Here is a 23,137-nt window from a genome sequence, read left to right on the forward strand (position 1 = left end):
AGTAGAACTTTAACAAATACATTTCTTGACTATCGTCGCACAACTGATGAAAACAAGCGCTCATTTCTTACTTCGTATGCTGGTGAATCTGCACTGGCAACAACGGGGACTGGCCTAAACCGGAAGTTCCGGGGGGACCGGGCCAGACCTCATCAATGTTTGTTTACATTTTTAACACTGTCTATAATCTGTGATGTTGTGGATCGCATCGATGATTCGTTGCTTGCTCAGTGAAGTCCGCAATGTGCAGTACACAGAATCCCTCACGTAACCCCACAGAAAAGTACGTAGTCCGAAGGCTGCGCTGTACCTGTGTCTGATTTAGTCTCTATGAATCAAGACACACATTGCGGTTTCTCGTGTGGCGTCCACATTGTCAATCACCAATGAGTCACCTTCCAACAGACAAAAACTTAGTTTCTGCATCATGCACAACAGCATGTAAATATATGACTGGAGTTATTAAAACTTGAAGTTGTAAAGATAATTCTTGGGCACCATGTACCACAATTTTCCATGAAGGGTGTTGGAAGTGTGTGCCGATAAATCTACGGCAGTGACACTGACAAAGTACAATCTTGAAAATCATTGCAAACGGGTGCGGAGAGTGAGTGAGTCAGCCCTTGGCCATATCTGAACACGTTGTTCCAAATTCTCCAAAGGTTTAGTTTGCTCAAGATGGGATGAGTCTCGATAGAAAGTCCAACGTAGCAAGAATCTCTTGTTTGTTCAGCTCGTCTAAACATTGTCGACGAAATGCAGGAACCATGCTTCAAAGTAGTAGTGTCCAGTGATGTGATATATTCACGCACTCTAACACCCCCAGAAATGTTGGTTCTACATTTACTTACACCCTACAAAATGGAAGTTGCTGGATAAACTCCTGGATTACTATACATATATATTGAATTTCAACTTGAAATTTCTTCATGAAAGTGAGAAGTTCAATGTTCCTATTCTCCTACCTAACCCTATCGACTATCGAACTGGATCAGCCGATACAAGCATATCTGTAAAATTGATAATTTTACCAATCCGATATTTCTATAAATAGCTTGTAACCTTGTGTTCAGTTAATATTTTCATGTGGGTAGGTGTAAAATTGAAGTAAATAAACGCACAATTTCATTTTCTAATGGAAAAACAGGCAAGTTGTATATTGACTTTCCAAATGAAGCCGTAATTAAACACTACTTTGGTGACCATTCTAAGGTTCTACCTTTCTTATTCTCCTTGTTAGTTTCCTCTATTTCACTATAGTCTTTCTACCTCTATTTCCCTATTTGATCTTTCAATTTTCCTATCTTCCGGTTTCCCTCTATCTTCTTTAATTCGTTTCTCTTGATCCTTCTGTGTACAATTCATTGTCTGTGGTGGGTTTTCTATGATTGGTCTCGTGCGAAATTTTCAAATGGAGTACAGCTGTTGGTGTAATATATTTTGTGCTGTGGATAAAGAAATGGTCATTTCGTACTCGTAACTGAAAAGGGGGAAGAAGACTAAAGTCAATTTCCGATAAAGAAAACTTTCGTTGGGATTAGTCACTTCTGCTCTGACTTGTATGTAGATGGTTCTGGGTGTTATTTAACGAGCATTGCAAAATTTCCATCTTGTGATTGGGAGTTTCGGACCATTTGAGAGGAACGCACGAGTTTTATAGTGCCAGTTTTTTTCCTAGTTAGTCGTTCGTGCCATTGGCGTCACCAGAATTTTTTTAGGGGTCAGATTGGTGATAAAACTTGCATACAAGAAATGATAATACTAATCATATCAGTGGCGTAGCGCAGTTCTCTGAGGGTCACCCTGCAAGTAAAACTTTTGTGGCCCCCTTTAGTGACAAAAAATTATAATTCCAGAATGAGACGGACGTACAATAGTTTGCTAATCTTTCTCCCCCCCCCCCCTTAGTTGTAGGAAAAATTAACTTTTACACCAAAGATTCTGCTTCCAAATTTTTTGTCTTCGACTTATATGCGTGGTAGTGCCTTCTTGGAACTAAATGAGGCGGGTCTCAATCTGATAAGATTAATCTGAAAATATTTTCTCTTGTACTTCAACGCAGCAGCTCAGCCAGATATATTTTGGAGGAGGGGAAAGCTTCCCGCTATTTCTCGTGAATCGTGTTCGTTGTATTTTTTTGCTTAACACTTTTTAATGAGGTTACATATAATTCAAAGATATTGAAAAATATATTTTTGGGGAGAATTGTTTAAAGGATAGTAAACACTCCTCTTTTGGACTTTTAGGTGAATGCGCCTTCAGCTTCTATGCCATCCCCTGGTTGCGCCAGATCATGATTCAACGTTAAGAGCCGCTCACATTAGGCCTATGCATTAGGCTTCTAATACTAATACCAGAGGAGTCTCGTGAACGAATGCGGTGCATGCTGCGTATGCGTAAATTGTGGGAAAAGGACAGCTTGCTCTGCGACGAGATTCATGAGCATTTCTACATTCTAATTTCAATACTTCTCATATATGAAGAAATTAGAATGTAGAAATGCTCATGAATGGCGTCGGAGCAAGCTGTCCTTTTTCCCACAATTGACGCATGCACCGCATGCGTTCACGAGACGCCTCTGACTAATACTGAGTAATATACTAAAGCAAACTTATCACTTCAGTTACAAGGGTTGAACTAACATCACAAGGTCAATTGCAATCTGCTACGAAGAAATAGCAGCGACTCCAGTCTTGAGAGAGAGATAATAAAGCTGCGATGGAACTAGATTTACTGAAAATTTGTCACTCAATGAAATACCGCTTGGCAGGACTTAACACCCCCCCCCCCACCCCGCATCTAAAAAGAAGTTGTTGCCGCAGGCACCATGTTTAATTCTTGTGTTAGTGGACCTCTTTATTATTATTCATAATTTTAACAATGCCATGTCTTTTCGATAGACACTGATCATATATTTCTTGAAGACTTATTCATAAACAAGAACAGTTTTATTAATAGGTCTTCACTGCTCGAATGGAAATTCACATTTAGGAATTCTACTTCGAAAACTGCATATCACAAAATTGTAATACATTGGAAAATAAGAACTGGTTCGACAGAAATGTTCACAAAATTTCAATGCGTAGGAAAAAGGAACTTTACAAAATTACACAAAATAATGGTGACATTTAACTCATACTCTGTATATCCTGCGTGGCGGAGGAGAAAATGATGACACTTAGGGCGAGGGGATAATTGCCCTTTGGATCTACCTCCTGAGTTTTGAGCCCTTTGAAATAAAACTTAACAGGTGTGGACAACATGGGAAATCCATTTCCGCTCTTATTTCAATACGAAAATATTTGGGGCCCCCTTGAAAATATTTGGTGGGAAGTTACATTTTAAATATCACGAGCAGCAATAAGAAATCGACTGGATGAGCAACTGAATCTTTCTACTGGATTCATAACTGTAGACATTTAACACATTTACGACAAACTGCATAGCTAAAAAAGTGCGCACATGCAAAGTTACCCGGGCCCCTCTGGCTGAGACAATTACGACACTGCTTATTATCGCATACGTAGTCATATGTTGTTGCTGGGGAACCAGGTTCCGGTTTCATAAATAGATTTTTTAAATGAACGACACTATTTGAATTTCTGCGATTATATAAAATTTCAGGAGCTGCGGGGGCCACTGAATCATATTTGATTAACAGCCCATAATAACTTATTAACTGATTTAAATAACCAATTGTATCCCAAATTATTATCCTTGAGGATTTTGCTGCTCAATCCAGCATATGAGTAAATAACCAGAACAGTAGTTTTCAATCATTTTAAATTTCATGCACTTAGTCTACTGAAATACATAGTTATTCTATATTAATAACTATTATACACATAGTTCAAGGAAAAAAAAGTTAGGCAGCAATTTTGTTCTTAGTTGTGACCTCTCACACGGAACTTTAATTTTTGGAAATTTGAAAGCTGGGAAACATTTTATTCTTTGCTTTAAATGGGGATATGAAAACAACCTGGTACCTGTATTTTACTCAATTTTACAATCTAGTTCAGTTTTTACTTTCGTTAACCTGTTCTAATACTAACTAAAAATAATAAAAATGGCAAACTTTCCGGATCTCTTTGACACATAAGCGTCTATTTTTTAAGACAGCAGCTTTTTTGAATACCTAAAAAGAGATCTTTTGAGAATCTATGTATTCTGGTTGAATTTAGTTTTTCTTTCTCTTGACTACGTCCGTAAATGTTATCACTTTGTCTATCGCATGATGCAGGACTTCGTACATACTATGTTAGTAATAAACTAATAACCAATCAGGGTGCACTGTAGTTGAGAGAAATTGCATCTGCAAAAAAATGAGATTGCATCAGTCCCCTTGACATTAGGTCATTAGGTAAAACTATTTTTTGTATAATTTGTGTGCAGTGAAAATGCAGACAGCAGCTATTACATTCATTCATCTTGTTTGAGCCGAAGTCTATAGGTAAAGATTCTCTAGACTTTAGAAAGTTATTTTTTAAGGGAGCTTCTCTATCTGTACCTTCGCTGCCTCTTCCCATTTTTTGGGAACGAAGGGGAGTTTTATTGCTTAGGGCAGGGGTGGAATGTACTGTAGGCACTATGATTGAATATCGTGTATTTTTTCTTGTATGATGTAAATATCTATCATCAAAAGTAGTATGGAGTGTGTAGTAAGGATGTCAGTCGTCAATTTACACTTCGAGATGTTTTAAAAGATATAGAAAAAACTGTAGTATTTGCATGTATTTCTAAATTTTGTTTTACATTAACTTGATGACCCTCCCCCACACGTAATTTATCTTCATTTAATACTGTTTCTGAAATGGACTTTGTCTACAAACTCCCCCTGATAACCAGTGAGCCCCCACTGGAGATCAATTCTAGCTATGGCCCTGGTGCGTCAAAAGTGCCTTTGGTTTTCCTATTCAGAAAATGTAGGATGTTTGAGTTTCAAATCAATTTCAGGACATTTCTGAAAATAGGTAGCCTACACAACAGTTTTCTGGCTGTCTGTTGTTGCCTGTTTCGAAGAGAACTGGTTTTTGATTGCTTAGTACGGGAGAATGATAAATCTGTTGTCCATGAATTTGATTGACTGTATTTTCGGTGCCTTTTTGTGCCTAACTATTTTGAGTTTTAGTGCCTATCGATCCTCAGCTTAGTCATGATACCCCCTGGGATTGAACAGGATTTTCTACGCGGTAGCCAGACTTCCTGCAGGGTGGAACTTTATTTTTATTTGCAACCTCTGTCCTTGGCGGTCTTCGTGACCATATGCAAGGTTCGAGGATGTTGTAAAATATATGGGATGGGGTAAGACTATCTGTTTGTGGAATTAATACCCAAAACCGCGAGTAGGCAGATAAGTGTGGTTGTTTCGCTACCAACTCTTATGCTATGTGAAATTTCCACTTGCATGTGTATCAGGACGCTCGGGGGCGACGGCTCAAGATAAAATTTTCACTCGGGCAATATGTAGTTTTGGAGCCCCCCTATTTGTTCCTCCCCCCGATAAAAGCTTTGACAATGTTACATATTTACGGTTTTAATAATAGCCTTATTTTAAAAATACAGTGTGTCCCACAAAGGTGTTTACACTATTTGAATGTTAATAACAGAGAAATTATTAGATAACCTGATGGAACTTTTTGTATCTGGATCTGTCATGATTAGTGCTTGTTGCCATTTATTTGTTTTTCTTTAATTTCAGTTCAGTTGCCAGTAGTGACAAATGACTGACAAGATGGCTGGGAACCTTTCCGTTGAGCAACGGAAGTTGATGTTAAAGTGCTTTTGGAAATGTGAGAACATGAAAGAAGTGCAGAGACGATGGCGGGCAGAATTTGATGTATGGACTTCTTGGGGATCTTGTGAAAGTTTGTACCACTGCTTCCATCCCTCTTTCGTCCGATACTGATTTCTTCCTCCCACACCGTCCCAGATCACACACACAGTTCCTTCCCTCTCAGACGTGTCGCGTAATTTGTTGCACGTGACGGTGGCGCAGTATCAAATTCTGCCCGCCGTGGTCTCTGCACTTTTCATGTTCTCACATTTCCAAAACCACTTTAAAATCCACGTCCGTTGCTCAACGGAAAGGTTCCCAGCCATCTTGTCAATTACTTGTCACTACTGGCAACTGAACTGAAATTATAGAAAAACAAATAAATGGCAACAAGCACTAATCATGACAGATCCAGATACAAAAAGTTCCATCAGGTTATCTGTAATACTTTCTCTATTATTAACATTCAAATAGTGTAAACCCCTTTGTGGGACACTCTGTACTTTGTGTTGAAGAACACGTTTATTGTAGATGTGTTTATGTAATACCTACATATTGTTATACAAATAACAGTAATCTCTTAGCTTATATTGCTACATGATTTTGCAATATGTTTATTGTGTTATGCAACAGTAAATTTAATTATTATCTACACAAATCCAGCTCTTTTAAAACAAATAGCAATGTCCTGCCCTTAAGCTGCCCCTGGACATAATAACTAAAGTCTGGATATTGCCCTAAATGCCTATTTTCTTCATGTGATAAGATTCGTATGCTTTCAGTACAGAAGTAGGGTGACCAGACGTCCTCTTTTATCCGGACATGTCCTCCTTTTTTTGGAAAGAGTATACTGCATCGGCATGTGCTACACAAAGAATGTATCCCTTCGTAAGGATTATCATTTGTTTTTTCACATCAAAAGCTTGGATGTTTTACATCGCTTGGAGCACGTTAAATATTCGAGCAATGCTCGCTGAGCATCTGAGAGCTGATCTGCCATCACTTTATTCAAACATGTCATCAGTATCATGAGAGAGCATACTGTTATACAGTCTCTACATTTCCGTTATGAGTCATACATACGCGATATATGCACCGCTTTCCAGAATCCACTGGTGGACGCGCTGGTGCATCGCTGATGCAAGCATTGGCTTTCCGTATTTCACCGGGACGCGTATTTACAAACCCTATAGTACTGCAGAAACCTCCAGCGATATTTGGCTTCTGATTGGCTAACTCTAGATGGCAGGGTTCAAATTAACAGTGTAGATTTCAAATATCCACTCCAACAAGATAAGAAACCCATTTATACTAAGGTTGATATTTTAGCACAATTATTTAAATCAATGTTTTAGAAGACAGAAATCAGAACTCATCTTGAAGTGAATGATTTTTCTATTTAGTCACAGCAGTGCAAACATTTTAACTACGAATGACAATTGAGAAAATTATGTATGTTCAACGTATATCATTTTAAACATTATATTTTTTATATAAACATATATTTCTTAACATAATTTCGACAATTTGATTACAAACTTTATTACTATATAATCACGAGTCTTATTTTTCCACACGAAGAACAATGGACACGGAACATAAACACTTCCGGTGAACACAGCCAATAAGAAAGCTTTATATACCTCTGGTTCTGCAGCACTATCGGGTTTGTAAATACGCCACCGGGGCGCACCAAAGCTTTCACCAGGTTAAATCATGAAGTCATCAATTTACACCAGGTTCAAGAGCTGGTGCGGCTGGTGAATCACTGAAGCTGCTTCTGATTCGTGATGCTTTCTGTAGGCAATAGTACGGAATGTTACGCCGATTTTGTTGCACGGATGGCGAATAAACTGGATGCATGCATACACTGTCGACATTTTAAATACTACTACTTTTTCACTTCGACGCAAAGTGAAATAACATATGCCGATGCATCAAAACATGCGTCCATCTTCTGCTGCAACATGCAGGAAAGCATCCATTTGCAAAGTTCGATATCATTACAAACTAATACCACTTAAATTCGTACTGCATATGCAAAATAAGATGTTAAGTGAAAATATATAATATTTAAAAACTCTATGCTGACCAAGGCAGAAATTCATTTTATTATAAAACATAAACGATTAGTTTGTTTTATAACTAAATAAATTTCTGCCTTGGTCTTCATATGGAGTTTTTCATATCATGGAAACAAGGCTTAATGGTGTTATAATATAATATTTATTAAAGGTATAATTTAACAATACAGGGAATTTATCCAATTTGTTTGAAATTTGGGATACTTCCTAATTTGGCCCTCGTAATCACGAATCTGCACTTAAAATTTGGCGCTTATTTGGGGGCAGGTGAATCCGGCCAATTTCTAACATACCCTTAACAGGGAGTCGATAGATATAGGCGGGGCCGCGATAGCGGTTGGGGGCGGTAAGTCAATTACCCCAGGGGCGGAGCCCGGAACCGGCGGGAAATTTGGAAATCGAGGGTGCAGAAATAAGAACTTCATTTAGATTATTTTGCTATTTCCACGTGTGAGCGCCAAATTTTAACTGCAGATTCGTGATTAGGGGGCCAAAATTAGTGAGTATGCCAAATTTCAAACAAAATGGAGAAATTCCCGGTATTGTAAAATCGCTCCTTATTAAATATCTTCTGTGATTTAGTCACAATCAGTGATTTTTTCCCTTATAAACGTGAATATGCGCGCGCAATCTGAATTTAGCATGCATGAAGCTTTCCGTATTTCACCAAAATTGACGTCATTTTTGATGCACCAGTCTGATGCACGTTGGTGAAATCTGAAAAGCGCGGTAAGGTTTCAAGGATGGGAGAAACTAATGTGAGACAGGATGTAAAGTAGTCAGTCACTTTCCCCTGTTAATGAAAGAGTGCCAGAAATGTTCACGGCAATAAAATTATATTTTTTGTCCCGACCTAAACTCCATAAAATATTATTTCAGTTTTGGAAATAGGTTAAACGATCCCTAACAGTCAGGATAACAGTGATAAATTATTGGTGGTTTCTGGATTGTGTCTGAAACTTCTTGGAATTTAATATTTATTTCAGAAAAAAAGAAACAAAAGAAAAGAAAACAATCACTCAATGGGGAATGACGTGTAGAAATTGAGATTTCCGTAGTATCGGGAATTTTTGAATATTTTCTGTCCCGAACGCATGGATTTAAAAAAAAATTCCCGTGCCGATCTCGACCCGACCAAAAAATTTGTCCGGTACAGCCTAGGGTTCAAAATGGAAATTTGCACAAAACTGAATGCTTTACTTTCGTTACCATGCTGCTGTCTGTTTTTTTGTTTTTTATCTCCGATTACAACACTGACGAGACAGAATGGGAAGGTTCCACATATATGTATGTATTGTAAAAAATCCAAATGTTATGTAGTGCATACAGCTTATGGCTCGCACATGAAAGAATAAATCTACATTTATGTCTTTATGAAGAGGTGGTGTATGACGGTCCCCCTTTTTCACCTCCCTCGGGTTAGCTAGGATTAAGAGTAATAATGGCAAATGTGTTTCGATATTTTGTGGTGTCCTCTTTTCTTGGGCTTTGCCCTCCTTTTTCGCTATACTCGGTCCTCTTTTTTGAATGTGTCTTGTCACCCTATACAGAAGTAAGTTTAATGGTAATACAATTATAAAAGTATGTGCCTACAATTGCCTATTTCAGTTATTAGTGCCTAAAACGTTACGAAAGTGTGACCAAATAAAGTTTCAATTGCGAAAAGTGTGTCCGTGTCTTTTTGTTCGGGTTTTCAGGGAGTACAGGAAGAACTTCCCCTCCTTTTAACCTCTAGAGCTTAACAATAAATATTCGATAAACTCCCCTTTGGTGGTCATGTTCAATATTTATGGTAGATTGCAACAAGAAAGTGTTCATCTTGATCCGTTGAGAGGAAGCGTCACTGCTCTTTGCCTTGTATCCGCCCCATGTGACTGAGCACGTTGAATAACACACAATCTCGACGTACCAAAGGGTCCAGTTTCGAATCCCAGCTTGGGCACACCTGTTTCTTTGTGAATGCCCGTCATGATAAACGCCTAGTAATAGTTCATATTACTTGATGTTAGTACATATACTTTTAAAATGTTCTTAAGGGGAGGAGTTAGTTACGCATCAATTGTGCATTTATTTCAATATCGCCTGAATGGGCACTGCTACTCAAACGAAATCTTGGATGTATCCAAGAGCATGAATTTCTCTCCATGTTGCAAGTGGAAGCATTTTTTTTTAGGTTTATTATTAAGCTTGACACGATGTTTGAAAAATATGAAGAATAAGAATTTTCAGAATCCCATGTATTCCTTATGGGGAATAAACTTCAACATCAAGTTACGGCTAATCAAATGGAAGTTTCGACTTTTCCGCTGGTGAAATGCATCTTCAAACTGCAGTCTTCCCGTTGACATCTTTTTCTATTCCATCGGAAGTTTTATATTCCCAAAAGAACGAATCAAATCATACTCCCATATGATCGATGCTTTTCTTCTTGCCTCCTGGCAGTGTTGCCAAACCTGATGCACATATAATAACTAAATTTCACCTTAAATGGAGTTAAAACTGACTTTCAAGGAGCTAGATTTACGAAGGCTGGATAGTGTGCCTCCTAGGGTAATGTCAGTTGTCAAGGACGGGGGGCACTGCTATTATCGTTAACTCTAAATTGATTACAATTTATTCTTAGTTTTCAACCTCTAGATTCGGTGGCATCGTCCATCTCAATAATCCACCGATGGTCTATGAAATCGAAAATAAAGAATTCCCTGATAACAATATTATGTCAATTTCACGTCAAACAGGACGCTATAAAGTTGCTGGGGAGATAAGAGTGAGTGGGGCGACACAGCCAATATAACACTATGACGTCATGTGTAAAATGTATAATTGACAAAAGTTGGTCTATGTGGGCCGGAACCGGTGATGGCATCATAGTGGGGCACGGGGGTGGGCGTCCCAGTTCACAGCCGAACGAGTGCACTAAAGAGCCAGATCTGGCTCCAAGAGAGCTAAGTTGGCACACTGGTACGACAGAAGAGCTTGGGAAAAGTCCCGTGGAGACTGTATCGCATGACCTTAAGGCGACGAGGAACAGTTTGTGTCCAGCCAGACACACAGTTCTGAAAAGACTCAAAACCACCCTTTCCCTGCGGCGAGCTGGAGGAGATGGCTGTAGGGGGGGAAAGTTATCGTTACGCTTATGGGAGTATTATTTTACTCACTTTCTTGGTAATATCAAACTTCCATATGGAGTAGAAAAGCACATGAGCGGAAAGAACACAGGTTGAAGGTTTTGTTTCTGATGGGGAAAAGTCTAAACTTCCATTTGAATAGTCGTAACTTGAAGTTGCTTCTCCATAACAAGTACATGAGATTCTGTAAATACTTATTCATATTTTTTTACATATTGTATCTAGCAACCACTTCACTTGCAACAAGGGGAGAAATTCATACTCTTGTGCAATGTTTTTTTCAGTAGCATTGCTCATTCGGATGATACTGAAATAAATGCAAATCTGGTGGTAAATTCACTCCTCGCCTTAAATGAATGAAAAAATCTGTTCGTTATACCCCCAAATTATGTAAATATACGGTCCTCTGAATGCTTTATAATATCGTAGTCTCTGATGTAATGGAAGTATATTATGGATAGAAGAATTTGAATTTGAGTAATTTCGATATTCACAATATTGAAAGCGTTTATGCCTTATCGCGCCAATTTTCCGCATTTGAATGGCCTTTTGCCTGTCTATTTGGGCAGTTTTAGTGCCTATGAATCCTGGCCCTACTGATAGCCAGAAGTGCATCCTCGTTCCATTGGACAGGAAGCTTGTCTGTACAAAGTGTTCCAACCCGAGGCGTGTAAAGAAACCTAATATGGCGGCGGGAGTATGGTCGCAAGAACATGGCATGTTACGCATTATTTCAGTCAGTCTGCTATATATCCCTGCGTTTGACGCTATACTAGTTAAATTTAGCTAGGTGTAGGTTACGAACCCTACCTAACGCTCTTCTGATCACACTAGGCTCAATTTTGAAAGGGACTACCATTGTCAGAATCTATGGAATGAACTGAACCAATCATTGATGCCCTCTAACGGGAGTTAATATGAGAAAATGTCCCAGGAAAAATGTTTGTATTGCATGTTTCAAATGTACGCAACCCTAACTTAGTGATGATACACGCTGGGTGATACGTTAAGTGGTCTATTTTTAATCTCTCCACAAGTCCCCGAGTTCGAGTCTTGTCATAGGTTAGTGTTTCTTAATCAGTTTCACCTAATTAATCATCGTCGTCGCGATTAGCCAAAAGTGACAAAGAGAAGCTAAATAACAAATACATGTTTAAGATAACATGAAAACTGGTAGAAATAATTAGTTTTTGCAACATAAGCCTCGTCCATTCAAATGTTGAAATACTTTTGATTACCAGTTTTCCTCAAACAGGAAATCCTAGAAATGAGTAGCTAAAGTTCGGCGATTTTTTTCCAGAATGGCAATTTCAAGCGAGAAAGAGGATAAAGAATTATCGCAGGGTTATTATTCGAAGTTTTGTGAATGAAGCCATGATCTAGAATTTCCAACCAACTTCATGTTTAGCAGTTAACTAATATTTTGTTTTTAAAAACACTCTTGTAGGATATATCTGCATAATTGTAATGCCTGGCTAGTTCATTTCTGAACGAGTAGTGGTCCTGGAGGAGCAGTTATCAAAACGGACGATAATTTTAATTTGTTCATTATTTTGAATTATAAAGGGGACTGAATCAGTGCTTATTACTATGAAAAAATCAGAAAAAATACGTTCTGTGTTATATAAGTGAATGAAAGCAAGCCAAAGTGAACATTGCTGCCAAATTTCTTAGCTGTTCGAATGCTTTGCCAGGTTACTGATATTTTCGGGGGACCCCCCCCCCTTCCCGGGCCACCCCATAAATTCATCACTGCTGATTGTACCTTGCTCCCCAGGGGGTGCTATTCCGGTTTCCCGGGCTACGGCGGCACGTGAAGGTCTTCTGCTAGAGTGACGTCAAAAAGGGGACCCCTCAGCTGCGGGCCGCTTAATAACATGTAAAATCATACAAGTTTATCGCCTCATAGAGGCGATTATAACTCTTGGGAAGCAATGTTTATAACATGTAGTTCTTCACTGCTTTCCCGTACCTTTTCAAGTTAACTGAGGATGGAATGATAAGTTCATGCTGAATTCAGCAAAAAGGGAATCCATGTCTTTGGTTTTTTAACACTATTTTTCTACACATCTACACGCAGCAATAAAGTTGGTTGATTTGGTGTTTTAAGTCCACTTTATGCACAGTAAGGCTAATCGGGACTGGATCTACAGGTTAAAGTGGAATCCGAACCAATATGTGCAATTCAGTTAAATGATTATTAGATGAGGGTCTCATTTTGAGACTAGCACAATCGATAGAACACCCGAAAAATCGTAAAGTAAACAAATTTTAAAGGCATGTGTGTGTGTGTGCGTGCGTGTGTGCTGGGGTGGTAGTGTCGTGGGCATATTTTCGTGCAAGTAGATGACTAACTTAATTAATTATACCATGGATGGACATAAGTGCAACAGGGTCGAGAGAGAGTAAGATTGGACGGAAAGGATTAAGTAAGTCCCGTAAAATGTATATAACCGGTCTCCATGACAGCCCAGTTCGAACCATAGTAAGGCATATAGCAATGTTGTCTTTACATGTTTATGATTGTCCCTTCCACCACCTCATCTTGTCATCATTCATCCTCATCGTAGCGATCAACCCAAGAGGTAGAAATTAGCTTTTAAATAAAGGACACATACATACACACATATTGATTTATTATTAGTTCGGTTTTCTGCTACTTCTGACAAATCGCGAAGATGAGGTTGAATGGTGATAAAATGAGGTGGTTGAAGGGACAATCATAAACATGTAAAGACAACACAATACGAGCTCCGCAAAGACAGAGGCTCGCTACTCGCAAGTATGCAAAAATTCACTACAGGATGTGTATATATTGTGTGCGCGTGTGGAAGCTTGTGCAGCCTCCACCGTATAGTGATTAACAAATCACATTGCTAAACGAAGACAGAGGCCAGGCCTGTTGTCTATGTATTTGTTATTTGACATCAGTTTTCTACCACTTTTGGTTAATCGCGGCGATGAGTGATGATCACATGGAATTGATGAAAGGGCTGTCGCAAAGAATATCCTTGCCCATGACGTGATTCGAATTCGGGAACTTCACTGACGGGATCGAAAGTGGAACACGTAACGCGTTTGACCACATTGACCATCGGGCTGGCACGAATTTCTTTGTGATTCATCCACAAAAGGGGCGGGGGGTAATCTTTTATTGAGGTATTACGTTTTCCCACGACATTAGATTTTATCCTTTTACAATTTCTAAAAAGCATATTTTAATTTTTCAAAAATAAAATATATTTCAGTTACGGTTTTCTAAACACAAATCAGTTAGGTAGAATATTTCTCCAGTTTTCCCATAGTTTGTGGGCAGTTACCAGGGAAATGTTGATTTCAATAGCTTTGCCACCACTGGCGTACGCAGGAATTTTTCGGGGTGGGGGGCTGAACTTCTGAACTTGGATGGTGCATTGGTGCGTTCGGTGACGCAGGAACATTTTTAATCTGCGGTACAAAATTGGTTCTCTATATATATTGTATATAATGATAATGTATATATTGGGGCATAGAGAATTCCTTTTTAGAAGAGCAAACACGGAATTCTCTTTTTTTAATCCAGAGTTTAAGTAAATATATTTTATTTCTTTTCAGAATTTATGGTAATTTTAAAGACATATAATTCCGAAACATTTAACCTAGTTTTGGGTTCATTTCGAATATGATGGAACGGAAAATCAGAAGTTCGTCATTGGAAAGTAGTAAACAAACATAAATATATTAATTTTAATGCAGGGTGCGATTTAGAGGGGTCGATAGGAGGGATATCGCCCTTGTTTTGAACCATCAAATCTCTGGTTATGAATGACACATCTCAACCAGGGATCATTATTTCCAACCCACTTGTAAACTATATTGAACTTATGGTGTTTCAGTTCACCATTCATACATGAGTTGCTTACGTTACGCAATTTATAGAGACTGTGTACAGTGACGCCAAATTACATAGGCTCATGGGGTTCGAGCCCATTCAATAATTTGTGATTTTTTGTGAACTTCTAATTCAAGTTTTCAAGCCTACTCAATGCTTTTGAAAAGTCCCTGGCTGTCGCTCTTTAAGATGCCATGCATTAAGTGTTTTTCAGACTCCTGGTGTTTCAGAAGTACTATTTCTATCGATGGGCTGGCTGTGTTTTTGAATATGTTGGGTCGTTTCGTCTCCTAATCTTGTTCGAGCGATTTTGAGATCTGCAGTGCTTTGTTGTGTCTTAAACAAGTCGACTCGTGGGAGGTTCAGGTTAAGGATTTGTAGAACATTTGACAATGTAGTTATTTATGATCGAATTTGCTCTACTTTAAGACTCTCTACACTATCTGAGTGTACTATCATTGCATATGCAACACTAAATCCTTCGGTTCTTATAGCAAAGCAAAAAATTGACATGGTTATTCTTGAAACATTGAAAACGATCGATTCACCGTGTAGGAGGTCTCTAGTTCAGAAGTTAGATCAATCAAACCATACGTTCAAAAGCAATTTCTTCAATCTTTGATGCAAAATATAAATAGCTGGTTTGAAGACTATTAGATTAATTTTCGCATGTAGTCGTATTAAATGCACACACATGGCATTTAGATGATTAAAAACTTGTTTTATATTGACATGTTAGGTAAACTTTAATGTAAGCGAAAGCATGTCTACATCACTAGTTAAAGATTTTCACATCTACAAAAAAAAAGTCCAAAACACATTTCCACCTCACGCAAGGATTATGTTAATTCAATTCAAATTGTACCAATATTTACAGCTGAATGTGAACGCGGGTTCAGTGCCATGAATCTAACCTTTACTGAACAGAATGAGATTGGTTCGTTCATAGAATATATCGCCGAAAATCAATTTTGCTGATATCTCGTTGTCGCTGTTCTATTTTCATTAGATGTGAGCTCCAATTACCATTTTAACCCTTGTTTTAAAAGTTATTCAAAAACAAAAATAGTTATCAGGGGTCATGTTAATGTTTTTTTTACTTCATTACTGCCTTCATTTGATTTTTTTTATTTTCTAAGATTTTGGCAGGCTGCAGCCCCTTAAGCCCCCTGCGTACGCCAGTGCTTGCCACACTCATCTAGCCTACACTCCCATCAAATTTATCATTTCACCATTCATTTTTATTGTTGCATTTACCCTAAATACGTAGAAAAGCGACGTCATATAGAGACAGCGACATCCTATGTATACTAGTGTATAAATTATTATGAACACATTATAAATAACAAACATCTGTGAAAATTTGAAGGTATGAAGGATAATAAGTATTTGTGTGGTAGCGAAATATTTAATACGTAAAATTTTATTTATTTACCCATACGCAACTTCAGATTTCAATGTAGCGGTGATATAAGAGTATAGTCGTGATTACTTTTTGCTTGATTTGTATAATGCCATATATTGTAATTGCGTGCTGTAAACTTCTTCATATTATTGCCTAGGTGTTATTCCTTGTTCTTTGCCTATTATTCCACTGCAAATGGTTGATAGAACCAAGATATGAACAATTAAAGATGAAGATATTTCCCGTAAGCTTCCATTGCTACGCGAGCCTCGCCGCTTGACAGATCCCCTTGGTCACGTCAGAGCTCGTTGCGGCTTCTGGCCAATGGGAGAGCGCCGTGTCTCGGAATGCTCTTCCTAAAATACTCTATATTCCTTGCTTGCTCCCATTGAGGTATTTAGTGAATTAGAAAGTGTACCAGAAGCCTGCATCTATGATGGTCTTTTCGTTTTCTTTTGCAGGGAATCCGATTGAGGTTGGTGCAAGGGGGTCTGAGCGATACGACCCCTGGAAGTCATCGCTCCAGCTGGACCGTGATCGACGTAGATTCGCAGCAGCTGTCCGAAGAGGCGGTCATGGCGCACGAGAATGACAACGAGGTGGAGGAATGCAAGAAGACTGCACTGGCAAAACGGCGACTTTCAACAAACGAAGAGCATAGCCTCACTCAAGGTAAATGTTGCAAACACCGTCGATACTTCCTATTTTCGCAAGTGCATCCCTTCAATGTATATTAATAACAACGAACCGTTGAGGCTAAGGGTTATGAGGACGTCTGCATCAGATTCTCAAATTGGTTGATTTTCTTTCATTTTACTTTTACGCCACTTTTGGCTAATCACGAAGATGAGGATGAAAGGTGATAAGGTGATAAGATGAAATTGGTGAAATGACAATCACGAGGGCATGAGCCCTACAGAGTTACTAAAAGCCCAGACACCAGAGCTACGTTAGTCTGCAAAGTGGTGCAATCCAGTCCAGAGTGTATTACCTGGAAGTGAGGCTGCTATTTGAGCGCTTCCGGTAAATGGCTCCTTACTTCTTACTGGTTTCTTGGGCAAGATTGGAAAGAAGGGGGGAGGGGCTTATAATTTCCTCCAGCCCTGTCAACTAGCCCACCCGCTACCGCTCCTTCAACCATCATGAAAACTTAAGTAAATGCTCTTTTTAGCCCAAATAAGTTTTCTTTGTATGGCATTTAGGGTGTATTAAATGTCTACCACTCCCCTCTGTCTCCCACTCATTTTTTTCTGGCGTTCTGCTAGGTATTGGGGAGAAATGTAGGAAAAGACTATGCAATAGTCTCTTATTTTATCCCAGAGGAGTGGTAGCTTTGTTATTGGTCTTTCACGTTTCTAAGTTCAAGCAAGATCTTTACCAATAAGGTAACCATTGAAAAATAAACTTTAGAGATATTTAAATTTGCATTGTAAAAGGCCAAGTATGTTGTAGGAATATGAGGGAGCATCATAGATTCCATTAATGAACTATTTTCCTACACATTTTAAGCGCGTTAATGCTCTACAAAACTACATTCGATGTGGTATTTCAGCGGCGTATTTCAGGACTGTAGAACTGAAACCAGTTACTTCCAAAGTGCCCCCGAACAGTAAAGCTTCGTATGTGCTTCTTAGGTAAGTTTGTCATGCATCATTTCATAATCAAGTAACAAGTTTATTTTTTCTTACAGCTGCCGAACAGTTGGTAAATGCAGCTACGATGCCCGAGACAGATTATCCACTGACCAACACGCTTTTCGTGAATCCATGTTTCTGTACCAACTGCAGGGAGCTAGATCTGCTGGTTGACTGCATCATTTGCAGCGAACCGCTGCAAGGTAGAGTTTTGGTTTCGTGCAAAGTGTGCGGTAATATAATGTGCCAAACTTGTTCGGAGAAGGTGAGGTTATGCCCCTTCTGCAGATGTGGTGGATCCAGGGACCGCAACTTGGCAATGGAAAGAGTTCTGGTAACATTGAGCTTGCCGTGTCGTTATGCACGATGGGGCTGCAAGGAGCGCCTGCGACAAGTCGAGCGTCCCTCACATGAATCACTGTGTCAATTCTCTCCCATTGCCTGCCCCCTATCTCGTCTGTGTTCGTGGCAGGGACTGAGGGGTGATGTGGTTGAACACTTGTCATCAAAGCATTCCCTCATCCCAGTAAATGGGGCAAATGTAACCTTGTGCCTCGCAGATTTCCGTAAGAGAGTGGACATGAGTGACAGGAAGTGGAAAAAGTACGCGGTTTCACTCAACTGCCACTCTGCCACATTCGTGAGTAAGATTTACTTCTTCCAGAAGAAACTAAGGATCACTTTCCACGCTGTAAGTAACGAAGTAGAAGACAACAGACAATTCGGTGCTTGGATCGAAGTAAGAAGTCACGTTCGTGTTCTGAAAGGAATTTTACCTGCCACAAACAATGCTTTACTAGCTGCTCCAGAAATTGAACTTCCATGTTCAAGTCTTGTTTCATATTGTAACAAGCAAGGACAGTTGGAAATTGGCATCACAGTACGGCCAATTCTATAGACAGGCGGTTGTTGCTTACGTATTTTCAAAGCTGTGATTTCAAGCTCACTATTTTCGTGAACAAGTTTTGTGAAACTATACTGCACAACAGCAGCTTTTTATCTTGTTTGTGTGTGTATTGAACATGTTAATTTATTGACGAATCTTGTGATCTTTGAGGCTGTGAATTTTATGCAACTCGTAATGTGTACATACATCGGTGATTAATTTATTTGAATATGACGTTGGTCATTCCCAGTTTTGTGATCAACTATATTTACAAAGAAAAACTGTAAAGACTTAGGGGGAAATGGAAATATCTGTGTTACATTGATGCTTTGTTTGAAAAGTTACTGCTTGACTGTTATTTAAAGAAGTGCCAAATATTACTTAGTATGTGCATAATATTGTCAGAACCATCCCCAATGCAGGTAAAAGTAATGACGAGGCTTTTTTACAAGCCGTAGTATTAATTCTTGACAGTAAAGAAGAAAAAAAAGCACTGGCAACATTATACAAGCTTATTTGAAAGTTGTCACGTGCATCTGCGTATTTGACAATTAATTTCTAAAGACATGTTGATGCAAATTTAACACGAAACCTAAACTCTGTGAATTGAATTGTGTTGTTAAATTATTGTTGCTGCACAAATGTGTATATTGTTAATAAGAGTGAAAAGTAGAAAAACATTAAAATGTTCACAATCTAGTTTCAAGTACGTATATTATTGTATTGTATTTACATCGTTGAGGAATAACATTTCAGGGAACAAATATATTAACCAAAGATAAGTTGACTAATGACACTAGAGGTCTTTACACCATGCTGCTCTCATTCTAATTCTTGTATATAACTTCCGATAGTTCATTAATATTCTTATACCCTGTATATTTGTATTTAACTTAATAAATCTGTGCTATGTAAATGAAGCATTTGAAATGTTATTTGCTGTTGGTGCATGTTATCCACCTGTTCAGTTTCATGTACGCATGGGGGTTCGGAGGAGGTAGGTGTTGCTCCCCCCAAAATGGATATCAGCCTAAAATTATGGATATGTAAGGACTGATAATTACAAGTAAGATTAGTGGAGATGTTTGCAGGAACACACAAACTTCAAACTGTAGCATTTTTTGGTGTGAGTGAGGGGGGTGTCTTGCTTTCCCCTTGGAAAAATTCCTGCGACGCTATCACTTGCATGTGTTAGCCTTCAAAATGGTAAACAAAATACCTTAAAATCAGCCGTTGGATATATTAAGAGGTGGTGCCATGGTCCACCCTGTAAGAATGTTAATAGGCAAATTGTAATTACAAAAATTAAATGTAACTGTGTAGATAATGCTGTGATGAAAATATTTGAAGATTCGAACCCAGGATCGTTAGTTTCGCATAGTGATCTCTCAACCCCTGGACCATGGAGGTCTGGAGAATAAAGGGTTGCTGCTTGATACACGTATCTGATTTGAAAAGATAATTATTTTTTTAACGATTTTTACCGCCGATACTTACTTCCTTTATTGTAGTAATTACTGTGGTTGATCGGGATAAACATCGCCCGCTTGTACAGTCACGGACAATACTGGGTTGTGACAATCACATTAACTTTCAATATACAACCTGTATATTTTTCTTAAGTGTGATTGACCTTATTTTTTTAAAAAAATAGATGAAACATTTAAATTTGCAGATTAATTCCAATGTTCACTTTGTTTGGATCCTATGGCAATGTGAATATCAAACATATTTTTATTAGTTTTGGACTAGCCTAATCTTTCAAGGCCGATGAGTAGGTTAACTCCACCAGTAAGTCGGGCGCCACCACTGGATGTAATCGAGGCAAACTTATAGGCACAAATAAGCTTATCTCTGCCTTAGGCCAACACTTTTCCGATAAGTTAGTTACGCACCCTGGAGGTTAGGCAACTATGCTAGTTGGGTTGCATACGCACAGGCAGGCACGTATCTAGAAATAAATTTCGGGCGGCGGGGGTTTGACAGTCTCAATATTAATAAAATTTTATGTATTTTATGTAATTAAAATATTAAATATATAAATTATATTATGTAGTCACTGACACTGCCGGCTTGTAATGAATACATTGACTTTCAATGGAATCGTTGCAAGCCGGCAGTGTCAGTGACGTGCGGTGATGTCGACACTTGGGGTAGCAATCAGTGGCGTGCCCAAGAGAGGTTGGTGTGGGTCATAATCCCCCTCCCCCCTTTAGGGCCCAGTATTCCTAAATAGAACGTCAAATAAAGGAAAGGAGTGCAAAATGAGGAAGGACTACTGAAAAGAAGCACGTGTTAATTCCACCCCCTTTCGAAAATCCAAAACATGTTGATTTGACTATTAAGCCAGAGATCCCGGGTTCGAACCCCGACCTGGGCATGGGTGTTATTTGTTTGTCCCTTCATCAATTTTATCATATCTTCACGATTAGCCAAAAGTGTAGGAAAAGCGAAGTAAAACAAACCAAATAAAACAATCAATCAATGATTTGATTTATGCTACTTAGCGTCGCTGTCACATTTGATTCGTACCATGCCCTGTTCGATTAAGAAATATTGACCCTGGCAGACCTTGTCAGCTCCTTGCTCGGAAATGTGATGGATAAGCTTTCTACAGGAAATGGTAAGAACACTGGCCTTTGGCAAGAGGTGACGAGAGGCCAAGCGAGGGTTTAAATAGGTGCGCATGAGAGCGACACGAGGTCTTTTAATCTGGGATCATCGGAGAAGCAGGAGCTACTGGTCTTATTTCTAAACCGAACAGGGTAAGCTAGTCTACACCCATTCTGCCATTTGCATTGCTCACTTCAGTCTAGAAACGAATCATGAGTCTATTTTAATGTATAGTTAGATATTTGTACCTGCCCGTTCAGGGCTGTCTCTACCATCAACTAGTACTAATAGTACATCCCTATTTAAGATCCCCGCGTTCAGAGGAACGCTACGGATTAATCGCGAAAATGGTACAATACAATTAATGAAGAGAAAAACACCCAAGGTCGGGGTTCGAACCCGGAACTCCTGGTGTCATAGCGTACAGTGATAACCACTCCCCCCCCCCCCCCGGTTGGTTGATTTGGTGTTTAAGTCCACCTTATGTACATAAGAGATAATCTGGACTGGACCCACAGATTAAAGTTGGATCCGAACCACTATGTGCCTCCATCTGGTACCGATCCGGGGCCAATTGCACTCCCCCACGGAGGTCGGCAAACAACAAAGATGAGTGGAAAGCTCTAACTATTCGGATATGTGGGTATCTGTAAAGCAAACTGCGTATTTACTCAGTGGTACGTAAATTTCAATTGGATTTTTGATACACCATATTTGTATATGATTAACGTTTTTCCAAAAAAATTACATTGCTTGATTTCCCTAATTTCTCCATCTCACGATCTCGTTATTGAAAGATCCGGGCTCGAGCCCTGGCCTGTGAATGAGTGTTTCTTTGTAACCACTCTTCATCCGTTTAATTTAATCAACCTTCATCGTCATGGCAGAATTTAGGTAAAGTGATGGAAAAGCGACGCTAAAGAAAGGGGGAGAGATACAAATAATTTCCTCCCAGTGCATCTGCAGGGTACTGTGAAATCAGTAGTCCAGAGTTCTCTGTTTGATTGTCCCTAGTGACTTCCATAAGCTCATTAGCTACTTAGCGCGATTAAATCTATACAGCTAGAAAAATTGATGGAAGGTGGCAAAAAATAAATATATTAGAGGGGATGAACAGGTAACAAAACACCCTTGTTTATTCTTTCTTCAATGATATTCATTTGACATTTGAGTTCTGGGATACATTTTCATTCCAAATTATTTCATTATTCGCTGCACAGTACAACACACAGGAACAAGAATGCGCGCTCGTCACGGGTTCGAATCCCGGCCTGAATTGTTCTTTGTGAGGTCCCTTCATCACTCATCCTCATTTTCGCGATAACCAAATGTGGCAGAAAGGTGAAGTAAAATAAACCAAACCAACAACAATTAGAACGCACGTTTTCTTGCCCAAATTAATACATCCGTATTTGACTGTTTAGCTTACCCATTTCTTTTTATTGAAGGCCAAATTATTAGTATATTTAAATAAAACACTACTAAAACGAGAGAGCGTGAGCAAATATTTGTTATTTAATCATTAATATTCCATTCGAAAAAAAGAAAAACCATAACATTTTTGTCTGCACATAATAAAAGTAAGTTCCCATTTCATAAATAATAAAACTACATCCCATAATGTACATTCATATTGTACAACGTTTAAAAGGTTGTGTAAATGCAGAGTATATAAGTACTGCAGAAAATTTTCCCCAGAGTTCTTTAGAGGATTTGCAAAGGAATCTAAGGGAAACCAATCAA

General features: G+C 38.8%; 1 protein-coding gene across 1 annotated transcript in view; it reads left to right on the plus strand.

Annotated features, from left to right (window-relative positions):
• Positions 1-19,701, plus strand: part of LOC145980285 (uncharacterized) — a 34,912-nt gene extending 15,211 nt beyond the window's left edge. The window contains exons 2-3 of the mRNA XM_083113297.1: positions 16,723-16,933; positions 17,952-19,701. Coding sequence (XP_082969423.1) covers positions 16,723-16,933; positions 17,952-18,793 — 1,053 coding nt within the window. The 3' untranslated portion in view covers positions 18,794-19,701. The remainder of the gene's footprint in view (positions 1-16,722; positions 16,934-17,951) is intronic.
• The last annotated feature ends 3,436 nt before the right edge of the window (positions 19,702-23,137 follow it).

Source organism: Lepisma saccharinum, chromosome 27 (genome assembly GCF_977018435.1).
Source record: "Lepisma saccharinum chromosome 27, izLepSacc3.1, whole genome shotgun sequence".
NCBI lineage: Eukaryota > Metazoa > Arthropoda > Insecta > Zygentoma > Lepismatidae > Lepisma > Lepisma saccharinum.